This window comes from Rhododendron vialii, chromosome 8a, assembly GCF_030253575.1.
Source record: "Rhododendron vialii isolate Sample 1 chromosome 8a, ASM3025357v1".
NCBI lineage: Eukaryota > Viridiplantae > Streptophyta > Magnoliopsida > Ericales > Ericaceae > Rhododendron > Rhododendron vialii.
In genome coordinates this window covers 229,919-242,605 of record NC_080564.1, presented here as the reverse complement: position 1 = coordinate 242,605, position 12,687 = coordinate 229,919, and the positions used below count along the sequence as shown (strand labels likewise).

The 12,687-nt window shown below is 39.6% G+C and overlaps 1 protein-coding gene across 2 annotated transcripts; it reads left to right on the top strand.

Annotated features, from left to right (window-relative positions):
* Positions 1-263: 263 nt before the first annotated feature.
* Positions 264-9,486, top strand: LOC131298463 (cyclin-dependent kinase E-1). 2 transcript variants are annotated; one of them, XM_058323940.1, is made up of 16 exons: positions 264-697; positions 2,083-2,193; positions 2,717-2,820; positions 2,909-2,951; positions 3,054-3,152; positions 3,292-3,361; positions 3,496-3,590; positions 3,734-3,767; positions 3,851-3,935; positions 4,108-4,185; positions 4,973-5,020; positions 6,117-6,149; positions 6,947-7,055; positions 8,186-8,407; positions 8,493-8,556; positions 9,032-9,486. In XM_058323940.1, exons 1-15 carry the CDS (start codon positions 464-466, stop codon positions 8,553-8,555), a joined length of 1,428 nt encoding a protein of 475 aa, XP_058179923.1. In that variant the 5' UTR covers positions 264-463; the 3' UTR covers position 8,556; positions 9,032-9,486. The 2 variants fall into 2 exon arrangements, with proteins under 2 accessions (XP_058179923.1, XP_058179924.1); XM_058323941.1 differs by having other exon boundaries at positions 8,493-8,557; positions 9,067-9,486.
* Positions 9,487-12,687: the final 3,201 nt, after the last annotated feature.

Genomic DNA, 12,687 nt, shown 5'->3' with positions numbered 1-12,687 from the left:
AATCACTTCAGAATTTAGGCCTAATTTCTGAAGTTATTTTGGGTGTTTTGTTAACGCCTCTAACGATATCGAACGAATCTCATTTTTTACAGAGACCTTAAACGACATATTTTGAACAAAATGAGCGGCTCCGATCATCTTTGCGCGACCCGAGGAGGGAGAAAACGGGGTCTGTGCACAGCTGCTGTGTAGCAGCTGCTGTGCACGTAGCACTGCTCTTTCAATAATTGGACAAATAAATTGGTACGGTGGGAATAGTATATTAGTGGGAAAGGGAAAAACTTGTTTTCAGATTTGTTCGTTAAACAGCCTTTGAGATTTGTTTCGTTAAACGGACGGACCAGTCTTCAGATTGGGAAGATGGAATGAAAGCTGCAGAATTTTTTTGACTCTTATATACATACATATACTTACATACATACAGCATGCGTCGTATGTAGTGGTGGAATTCTAGCGTTGAAGAATGGGGGACGGCAACAGCAGGGGCATCTCAGGCAACAACAACAACAACAGTAATAGTAATAGGCCGGAATGGCTGCAACAATACGATCTCATCGGAAAGATAGGGGAAGGCACCTACGGCCTTGTGTTCCTGGCCAAGATCAAGTCCAATCGGAGTAAGTCCATCGCTATCAAGAAGTTCAAGCAGTCCAAGGACGGCGACGGCGTCTCCCCCACTGCTATCCGCGAAATCATGGTCTCTCTCTCTCTCTCTCTCTCTCTGACTTTGAAACATGTGACTTCTTTTGCAAGAACCCACCCCGCCCCCCCGCCCCCAAAAAAAAAAGAACTGTCTTTTTTCCTTGGTGTATTCTGCGTAAAATTGGTTCTTGATGATTGGGGAACCACTAAATTCGACTCAAATTACCTATTAGAGAAAGGGAAAAAACTCTGCACTCCTGGATTATTGTAACATAGGCTCAGTTTTAAAAGATGCAAAAGTTAGGAATGTTTTTATTCTGTATTGATTTTCCTTCATTTGGTGGTTGACGATACCCGCTAAGGGAAGCTATGGTGAAGTAAATGAACTGACTGATTATGAGTCTTTCTCTTGGTTTTCCTTGTACCAGGTTTCTGATAAAATCTAAGTGCTGACATTTTTCTGGGTTTCTGTAAAATCTAAATGCAAAAATGCTAAATTTTATCAGATAATGAGTGTATCACAGGCTAAATAGGCGAGTGTTTTTGCAGAGGTTATGAAGTTTGTATTTTTACTGCAAGGAAATTTGTTAAAACCAGTGGCTTGCTCGCTAAAGCTAAAATAGAACGATGGTGGAACTTTGTTTTGTTTCAGTTTGTTTTTTCACAGTAAAAGGAACACATATTTTTTTGGTTATGTTCTCTGGCGAAGGCGTGGTTCTATCTTGATTTGGAAAGGAGTAGCTCTGGTTCTATCTTCATTACGATGTTGGTGGTAGAGTAGGCTCCTTGAGATTGAGGAAGTTAAGTAGTAAGTGCTACTCCATTGTGAGAAAGGTAATAATAGTAGATGTGAATCTTACCCGGACAACTATGGGGGGAACATATAAGTACTTTAAAGCTTATACTGTTATACGTTATCACCAACGCGTTACTCATGTAGCAGTTGTCTCGATAATTACAATAGAGTTGGCACTACTTCGGTGAATTTGTATTATCAGGACAAAATGATGTGTAATTATCAGAATTGAGCCTCAAATAGCATTAAACTCCATTTAGAAACAAGTACCGTGACAATTGGGAATCCGAGTGAGAGGACTTGGCTTGCAAGTCAAACTAATCCATTGATACAAATAGTACATGGGAGAAAATTGAGATATTTGGGCCCTGGAGGATTGGTGCGGCGAACTGCTAGTTTTGGGGTACGAAATATCCATCCTAGTTACTATGGGCATATTTTCCCAATTGATACATTTGAAGGAATCAATGGACTATTGGATCCTTATCAATTCATGTGAGGATTGGTTACTGTTCTTTTTTGTACATTTGTTGGTCATTGCAATCAAATGTAGAATTGCTGTAGAACTGGAATCTAAGTAGTAAGGGTGGTAAAGCTTGGTTCCATTTTTTTGATTTACCTAATCTTATTTCTTAATGATGCAGTTGCTTAGGGAGATAAACCACGAGAATGTGGTAAAGCTCGTGAATGTGCACATCAATCATGTCGACATGTCGCTCTATTTGGCTTTTGATTATGCTGAGCACGATCTTTATGTAAGTACTCCATATATTTCCAGTTCTCAAATGATATTTCTTGGGTCTCTCTTTGAGGCCTTACTGCACAGGGGCTTCGGCTGGTTGATTAACCTGTAGTGCATGGTTTTCGCTAGATATTTTCACCTATGTCTGCTCCGTTCTTATGATTTCCGTTCATCATCTTCTCTAAACTCTTGCTTTAGATTTTGGATATTCAGTTATTCTCTATACCTATGACAATGTTTGCAGATAAGGCTAAGTTGTATTCATGGTACTGTCTTATACTTTAGTTCACACATTTTAGTTTACCGATTCCTCCAAATTCCTTTCAATTGATTTTTGAAGAGAGAAAAAAAGGCGAAAATAATTGTCACGCTTCTTCGGTTGTTCCATAGAAGTTATTGTAACTATTCTAAACTCTAGTTAGAATAACCACACAGAAGCCCAACTAATGCTTCGTTGAACTCGTGTAGTCTCATTTTGTGAGATACATTGTACCTAATATGACCAGTTCAGTGACCATGTGTTCTTGTGCGTACAGGAAATCATCAGACATCACAGAGACAAGGTTAACCAAGCAATCAATCCGTACACTGTTAAGGCATTGCTATGGCAGCTGCTTAATGGGCTGAACTACCTCCACAGGTAAGGCATATTTCTGCCTTAGGGAGATGAACTATAGTTGCATTATGACAAATAACCTACACTACTATCTATTGGAACGTTGATGCAGCAATTGGATCATACATCGAGATCTGAAGCCATCAAATATCTTGGTAGGTGTGTCGTCCTATTTTAAGGGTAAATTAGGTAGTTGTCCTCTCTGACATTGGAACATACTAGCACTCTCCTCCATTTTCTTGAATCTCAATGGCCAGGTCATGGGTGAGGGAGAAGAGCAAGGAGTCGTCAAAATTGCCGACTTTGGACTTGCAAGAATTTATCAAGCTCCCTTGAAGCCCTTGTCGGAAAATGGGGTAGGATGCATTGTTTCTTACATATCTCCTAGTTTTCCTTTTCCCTCTCATTCTTTGACGGTACAAAGATAGGAAGGCAATTTAACTGCTAAAGAGTTCCCTCTCCTGCAAATCTTTTATGTGCATATCTCCACTGCAGGTTGTTGTGACCATTTGGTATCGTGCACCGGAGTTACTTCTTGGGGCAAAGCATTATACTAGTGCTGTTGGTATCCTTAGGCATCAGATCCCCCATTCTGTTCACTTCAAGAATTAATTGTTTCTCTGCAATTTCATTTGTGTATTTGTATCAATCAGAGAGAGTAGGCAAATAATAACTTTACTTCCTTAAGATTGCTATCAGATATGTGGGCAGTGGGATGCATATTTGCTGAGCTTCTGACTCTCAAACCGCTCTTTCAAGGGCAAGAAGTTAAAGCCACGCCAAACCCTTTTCAGGTATGAAGTTATCTAATATGGTTTCTTTCACATAGTTTGCCCATTTAGTTTTCGTTGCAACTTAACCTTATAATTTGCTGTAATGTTGGGCATCTGCTCTCGCTGTCTCTTTCTTTCCCTAATGCAAAATTGACATTTTGCAGCTTGACCAACTTGACAAAATATTCAGAGTCTTAGGTAAGAAGGTTCATTTTGTCAGGTCCACTTCCTCCCTTTTGTAGCATTTCTGATGTAACCAGTGGTTAACCATGTGGCATTAGGTCATCCCACTCAAGAAAAATGGCCGACACTTGTGAATCTTCCACACTGGAATTCGGATCTACAACACATTCAAGGGCACAAATAGTAAGTCCCTTTGGTCTTGGAAATATATAACAGAAGTCTCTTAGTTCTTATAATCCTTGATTGACTTTTTGAAGTGTAGGCTATCAAATTCTTAGTTGTCATTATTAGTACAGGACTTGTTTGCAGTATGTCTCTAAATATTTTCCCCTTATTTCGTCCTCTCTTCTCACAGTGACAGTCTTGGACTTTATAGCGTTGTTCATCTCTCTCCAAAAAGCCCTGCATATGATCTCCTCTCAAAGATGCTGGAGTACGTGGCTCTCAGTTTCTGAACTGTTGTTTACTTTGCAGTAATGAAGTTGTGAAGTTGATATTGATGCAGATATAAACTAGAGAGAGAGAGAGAGAGAGAGAGAGAGAGAGAGGCACAAGAAAAAAGGAGGACAAGGAGTCCACTGAAAGAAAATAAAAAGAGCAAAGTGAATCAAAGTCTCAAGCTACAAATTACACGCTGCCCTCCAATCTCATGAATTAAACAAAAAGAGCAAGTCACCCACAAGAGAGGTGAAATCACCTTAAACAGGAGAGAAACAGAAGTCCAAATTCAAGACAAATGGGGTACAGTTAATCTCGTAACAAATCGGTGCCTTCAAACTTTTTTAAACCTATTCTAGCACTCCTTTGACATCTAGCACTCCGCCGGAACGCGAAATTCAAAAAATGGATGATAATACAGATCCATGGCGCTTTCGCTTTATCATTGGAACCAACACCCTTATAATGAATCAAGCACAAGAAGCTGGTGATCAGTGACAACAAAATTATCCGCCAGTCGAAACAGGCGATGCACCATCGAGGGGAAAAAAATTGCGTGTTGTTTTCCTTTTTGAAAGTTTTCCATAAGCCAAAATACCGCATGATTTTACCCCTAAGAGGCACAACAACTTTTCAAAGTGTTCTATAATGAAGAAAAATGGAGGAATTAAACAATGGAAGTAATTTAGCATGACATCCCCAAAGAGTGATTCTGTTAAACACTGGGATTGTTATCATTTTTATTTTTATTTTCTTGACCTATCATATTATATTATTTGCAGGTATGATCCTCGAAAGCGTATAACAGCAGCACAAGCTCTTGAGCATGAGTACGAATTCCGTTAATGCCTTTATTGTATTTTGTATGTTATGCGTTAAAGTTCATAGTCAAGTTCTTTGATGCTGGGTTGCTTTTGTAACTTTGTAAGGGTCATCTTCCTTTACAAACAAAGTCCTTTCCCTTTGTTGTATGGATTCTTATCACACTCTTAAAAGTAGTATCTGAGAAAATCGGTTTCGAAATCTGTTTGTGTGCCTCCACTCGTTTCTTGCCTAACACCATCACTGACCAAGAACTAGTGTATCATTAAGGTATGTTGGATACCATGTTACCTGGCTTCTAGTACATTAATGGGGTGGAGATGCATGTGAGGTGCTGGACGTCGCTAAACCCAAAGTATCAGAATATAAGGATTTGACTTGAAAAATGTCCTTTTCAGTTAAATATCCCTTGTTTGGAAGTCTTTAGATCACTTCAATGTGAAAAAGAGGAACTTGTTTTTCAATCATACATTTCCTTTTCCTTTTCGGCATAGTCTTAAGGGATCAATATTCCAATATGGTGACTGATGAAAAAGCCAGTCTTGTATTGATGGCATGTCATGCAATGTAATGCCATGGGGCAGGCCTGTGTTCAAGGCCAGGGACTTTGGGTTTGCTACCTCCTAGTCCTAGGTTTTAGGTTTGAAATCTCCTAGGTGCTACCAACTCTTGTGTGTGGTCAAGGCAGGGGTTTTTGGCCCCCCGCTAGTGGACGTGGGATAGGGTCCCTAGGGATTAGCTGAGGTACACATAAGATGGCCCGGCCACCTTGAGTTATAAGAAGGAAAACTTATTGTCATGCAATGTCAACATGACATCAGTTGATGGTAATAAAGCTCTTGTACAGGAAAACTGTAAATCTCAAATCTCCCTGGAATTACCAAACCAACAAACTTGTGAAAGTTTGGCAGTTGTGTGGAGCTGTCATAGACTCATAGCCTCTCTTTTGTTTTATTTAACTCTCTCTCTCTCTCTCTCTCTCTCTCTCTCTCTGTATGTATGTCTGTGTGTATTCGTATATGTATGTGTATTTATGTATATGTACTATTTTTTGCATAGTTGCATACTATTGGTTGACCATGCCAAGTTTTTTTTTCCCCTTAGGTACTTTCGGCTGGACCCTCCTCCAGGACGCAAGTATGTACCACCTCTCTTTTAGATTTCTTAGTGCTCTTGTATGGTAATTGATGCATAAAACAGTATCTTTTTTTTGGTAAATTTCACTGTCACCCCCGGAGGTTTGCCTTAATGACGGATACCCCTCACGTATGAGAAATGACTATAAACCCCTTGTAGTTTCTATGTGCGTTTCATCGACACCCCCAATCAATAATTGTCAGTCCAACCACTTGATGGAATGAGCCGAAAGTGACATATAAAATGACTAAATAAAAAGTAATTAAAAACTATTAACTATCGATTATTTGGAATCAAAATGACTTTGTTTTACCCATTGAAGGAGCTGGTTTGATCAAAAAGGATAAAATTTACTAGTAACCTTTTTTTTACTGCTCAAAATAACCAAAAAAATTTCCCGAGAAAGGGCAAATTTATTACTTTTGGGTCAAATTTTTTTGAGAATTGAGAGTTTTTTATTATTAATTCTACTATTAAAAAGGGTGAATTTGTCAATAGCTAATCTATTACATGTTTGGTCGAATAGTTATTAGTTGGGGGTCGGTGAAATTAACACTGAAACCATAGGGGGTTTATAGTCATTTCTCATACGTGAGGGGGGTATCTGCCATTGAGGCAAACCTCAGGGCGTGCCAATTAAATTCCCCTTTTTTCTTATCTGCAATTTTTGGTTGCTTTTTTACTGAGACATTTTGCATAAAAGAAGAGAAAATCTGTGCTTTTGTTTCTTCGGTGAAGCATATATTTTCTCATCATTTCATTGGAAGTTGACCAATAAATGTCATGCCAATGTTCAGTGCACTGGTACCGTCTCAACCTGGAGAGAAGGTTGTCACTTATCCTACTCGCCCAGTGGATACAACCACCGATTTTGAAGGAACGACTAGTCTTCAACCTTCTCAACCGGTATGTGCCAACGATTTGGAACCTGTTTCTGCAATACCGATTTGAACTCCATGAAGTTGAATGAATGTCTGTTGCATTAGGCTTTTTCCAATTGTTAAATATTTGCTCACAAAGATTTTCTTCAGTATCTTGTAAAATGCAGCCATTCACCACTATTTCATCTAACAAAGAACCCGTAAATAAATTTGCAAGTTGAATGCATCTCAACTGAAGAAATAGGCCTTGCATGTGTTGTACCATAACTTTTAAACTTTCGAGCAATAAATAGGCCTTGCATGTGTTTCATGTATTCACTTTACTCTCTCTACTTCAGCAATTTCCATGGTCGTTTACCAAAGAAACAGTTTATATAGTGTCATAGCCACCATAGTATGAATCCATGGAGAAGTTTCCCTTGTTTGTTTTTCTCTTGGGTCTTTGTTCTTTTTCCTCGTTGGAAAAAGAAAGGACTGGATTGTTTAAAAAGATCAGGCTACCAACGTGCTGATAACCAATCAACCACCATGATTGCATTCCTGAGTCAGATCCTGCCACGGTGGCACCCCACCAGGCACCAGTTGGACCCTAGCCCAGTGCCGACCACCAGAAGCAACACTACCACATACCTTCATTGCAACCCTATGTAGCCATTGCAACCAACCCCTAGCCACCTTTATCTGGCATTACGGCCGTGAACCAATCATTTCCATCATCCCACACAGACTCCCACTTTGTGGTAGTTGTGAAACTTAGTGACTGTCAGCTACTTTTATTCTACTCTGCCACGTGATGCTACCCCCTGGCCTTTGCTCATAGAAAGAGCTGTAAGCTGTTGACCAGACCAGGTAACCAGGGGGTGAAAAGAAGACTATGTGACTCAGTGCAGTCCTAGATTTTGGGTGTCTCTACTTTGCATGTCTTGTCTTAAGCATGATGCATTGCTTTGGATGCTGCCTGCCCCTGAATGGTCGACATCTTTTAGCTCTTGCCAGACTAGAAAACTGTGTATACGACGTCACATGCACTTAGATGTTTGCATACCATGATTGCCATATGACAACTCTTGTGAAAAGGAAGATTTTTTGTTTTTTCATGGTGAATGTGCATTTTCTTGCACTTTTTTGTTGTCATATTTTGGTTGCTTTGACCAGGTATCATCAGGGAATGCGGTTTCTGGGAGCATGGCAGGGCCCCATGTAGTGCCAAGTAGATCTGGACCTCGGCCTGTGCCTATGGTTGGCGTGCCAAGGATGCAACCTCAAGGCATGGCAGCATATAATCTCCCTTCCCAGGCTGTGATGGGTGGTGGTATGAATCCTGGCAACATTCCGATGCCAAGGGGTGTCGGTTCCCAGGCTCATCAGCAGCAGCAGGTTTGCTTTTTTTTAATTCAAGCTTGTTCTGTCATGGAAGTTAATGATTTATTCATCTGATTCATATTGCATTATCCGGAAATAGATGAGAAGGAAAGACTCAGGGATGCCTGGATATCCTCCACAACAGAAGTCGAGACGCTTTTGAGGTAACATCGCTTTCACCATCTGTTTGTTGTTGCATCCATCCAATCATCTTTGACACTGATCTTGGAAACTTTCTATTTTTGTTGCTTTTAGAACTTGATAGAAAGCAACCAGTGTTAGGTATTTATGTGAGTTATTTCGTTGAAGTGGAAAGAAAGACTTAGTGACTTATACTAGTGTTTTGTTATTATTGTTACCATTTTATAGAGAGAAAAAATGTTCTCTAGCAATAGTATGTTGTCAGATGTCAATCTGATGAGTTATAAGTCCTTAGGTGAAGCACTCCTCTCCATTCTAGTAGTTTAATAACCTCTAAGATTTATGAAGTACAAAAGACTTGTTGCTTTCTACTCTGTCGTGGGGCGAATTAGGGCACTTGGGGGGTGAATTCATGTTTTCATTTATTTTTGTTGATGGAAATCATCTGATCTTGTTAATGCCGACCTTGGTCAACCTGACCCATTCTTTTCTGGTTAGATTGTCGTTGTATTTCATGGAAAACTTCTTGTGGGAGATTGTGCAAGTGAAGATCCACATTTAAAATGGGGTTATCGCCAGAACACCAAAACTCAAGTTCAACCAGTACATTTCCAGGAAGCAGTTTTTGAGGTGGTTCGCTCCGATTCCCTTCTTCACACCCTTGGTCCTGATTGCAAGTAATTACATCAGAATCTGTTGTACAAGAGATTTGAGTCCAACTTGTTCTTTCTTGTGTTGGGCTGCCATGACTCTGCTGTAACTTATAAGCTTAGCTTAGCCCAGAACATTAGGTTAAATTGATTTTCTCTTCTTTTTTCCTTTTGGCGTAACGAATCCTTGTGTACAAACCTGTTATCTTACTCAAGTTATTAATGAATATCCATGTAAAAGTAGTTACATATTTAGAAACAATATAATATTAATACAATTGCTGGAAATAGCCTTCTCTTTTCTTTCCTAGAAATGGAATTAGCCGTTTGCAATATCAAATTTTGCTGTTGGAAAGTTGCATATGATCCTATCAAAAAAGTTGCACATGATTCTTCTGCATGTTTGTGCCATGATAGGGACAAAGGAAATTACTTCAATCATTTGCGATACGAATTTCCTTTTGGCTTCCACTTTTTTGCATGCCCTCACTAAACTTCATATGCCACAACTTGAGTATGTTTGAATTATGAAGGATCTCTTAGGTCGTATTGGGATCTTTAATTTGGGGACTGTGTTATATGGGGAAAAGAAGAAGGGATATACTCTTCCTTTTTTCTTGTGGTAAATTAGCAATCCATTAAGCAAACAAACCAGAATCCGGAGGGCAAAAGCCCTTACACCCAAGCAAGCTGGGGAAAACCTTGCAAAGAACAGAAAAACATCAGCACTGATGATTCTAGCCTAAGAACGACTTAGCCAAAAAAAAGAAGATTCTAGCCTAAGAACCAAAGATACAGTGGGGTAACTTTCATTAAACCCTTTCCAAAAGCCTATTCTCATCAGATATCTCGACATTTTGCCTTGAGCATAAGAAAGCTCTAACCTCTTCTTCGACCCAGATGAAGAGATCAACAACAGAAATCCTCTTCCTCTCGAACAATATGCAGTTCCTTTCCCTCCATAACCAATAAATGGTAGCAGCTAAAGACAACTTCAAAGCAGTATGCAAGCATGACTTACCAGTCACCAGACCTATTCCCCAGAACCCAATTCCTTTCCATTGACAGCATCATAGGGGATCTGCTAACGCCATTCTTCTGTAATGTTAGGCCCCATACATGGTTAGAATATGGACACTCAAATAACAGATGAACATGGGATTCCTCACTTCTATCACACAACACAGAATTCGCATCTAGGTACATACCCCAACCAATTAGCCTATCCTTGGTTGCTAGCCTACCAATGAGTGATACCCATCCGATATAGGTCCATCTAGGGGTGTGGTGGGAACCAAACACATTTACGCCAAGGGGGAGATGGGATGGATACACATTCCTTAGGCCAAGCAGTTTTGCAGAATGAATTCTATCATTTGAGAAATTCCATGCCACTCTGTCCTCCTGAGCAGGATCTGGAATTGAAGATGTGTTAGTTTGACAAATTCCATGCCACTCTGTCCTCCTGAGCAGGATCTGGAATTAAACATGTGTTAGTGTTGGCCACAATTTCTCTAACTATGGCATTCCTCTAAGTTGGCCAGTGCCAAGCACCTTGAGAAATAATTGAACCAACTTTAGCCAGCAATTGATTGCCAAAAATGAATTCCTTCCTCCCCAAATCTCTTATGCAGAGGCACTGGGGAGTGCCAATTATCCAACCACAGAAAGGGAGAGTCACCAATGATGTAAGTGATCCAAGGCTACACAACTTGTCTAAGATTCAAGATAGGGCAAAGTCCAATTTCACGCCATGTGTGGATATCCTCTCATGGTTCAAAACTGAGCACATAACCCACCTGTGGTTTTGAAAATGGGCGGATAAGACCCCCTGCCGTCATGTTTTCCATCCATATTAATGGAGGTATATCTCACATGCCTCTAGAATGTAATCTGAGTTGTTCATAATGTATTAAATAAAGAATAGAGTATCTCTGTAAAAAAATCATCTCGGTCAAGCATCAATAACCCAGTGATCGAATTTTTAGTAAATTCAAATTTGAAATTTTAATTTCATAACAAAATCGATTCGACCATGAGCTTTTTATTTTTTGATTGACTTGAATTTTGTCATAGATGTAGTACTCGTCAAAATTTACAATATCAACAGTTTGGATTCAATTTTTGGTATAGGGGATGGTGTGGTTAGATTTAAAAAAAAAGAATCAAGGGACATGATGAGGATATATAGGTCTTTTAATGTTGTGTCCGTTAATATGGATAGAAAACATGACGGCAGGGGGTCTATCCGCACATTTTTAAAACCATAGGTAGGTTATGTCCTCAATTTTGAACTATGAGGGGGGTATTCGCACATGGCGATAACCATAGAGGGTCAAAGTAGACTTTGCCCTTCAAGATATCTCTAACTGTCCAGGAAGCTTTGTTAAATGTAAGAAAGACCCTCAATTTCGAGACTGTCTTATGTACGGAAAAGAAGAAGGGATGACAGATGGGAAAACTTTCTGCATATTATCTCATACTATCAGAAGGTTCCAAGTCCTTTTAAACGCAAGGCCGGCTGTCAAAAAACTCGCCGAGGCAAATTACACTTGCATCTTTGTACTTGACAAACATGTAGTAGAAAACAAGAGTTTTTAGGCAATGAAGAGAGAGTTCTCCGCTTTACGTAATCGTCTCCTGCTTCTTAAGCAGCTCAAGCAGAAGCACTTATGAACTGTTGTGGTCCTTCACGTGCTTCATTAAACATGCTATCTATCTTCCTCCTTCCAATATGTAGAAAACAAGAGTTTTTAGGGGCAAAAGTACAAAATTACGTACTCCATTAAAGAGAATCTCATTGCTTCCACCGTTATAGGCCAACCATTTCCTACCAAAGGAGTGGAATGCAACAACCATTTCCTTAGTTCCCAAGGTTAGCAACCCTTCCACCATTATAGGCCATTTCTTCTTGTAATGTGACAATTTCAGAAGATCAGCCATTAAAGTAACCTCTTACCAATTCTCTTTATCTGTACGGCAGATAGCATAGCGAAGCGATTTTATCTTTACAAAAGGAATACTTATTGCTCAATGGGTGAGCAGAGAACGGACACCCCCTTATGTCTATATTCAGTAGATGCACTCTTATTCGCTCCCTCTGCTGCTTATAAATAAAGAAAATAGAGAGCCTTTTCAATCACCATATTGAAAGAACGAGCCTACAGGGATATTTTGCCACCAATGTTTTGAACCTCTGTAACTTAGGTGAGTATATGTGCCTGAATATCATCTAGTTGTCCTGTCCATGCACTAGCATTACTGTATCCAATGTAAGCTCATTTTGCATCTCGATGTCGTTATTCCATTGTTATTAGCAGTATGTTGTACTATTTGAATTCTGAAATACAATGGCCTTTGTTAACATAACAGAAGCCTTGAGAGCTGTCATCAGACTGAGAGAACCCGTCGGAAACAGCCATATGATGCCAATTGTGCATTCGTTACACATGTCCAACAGGCTGTGAATCCTCATTTCCTGGTTATTTCTGGTTACACATGATG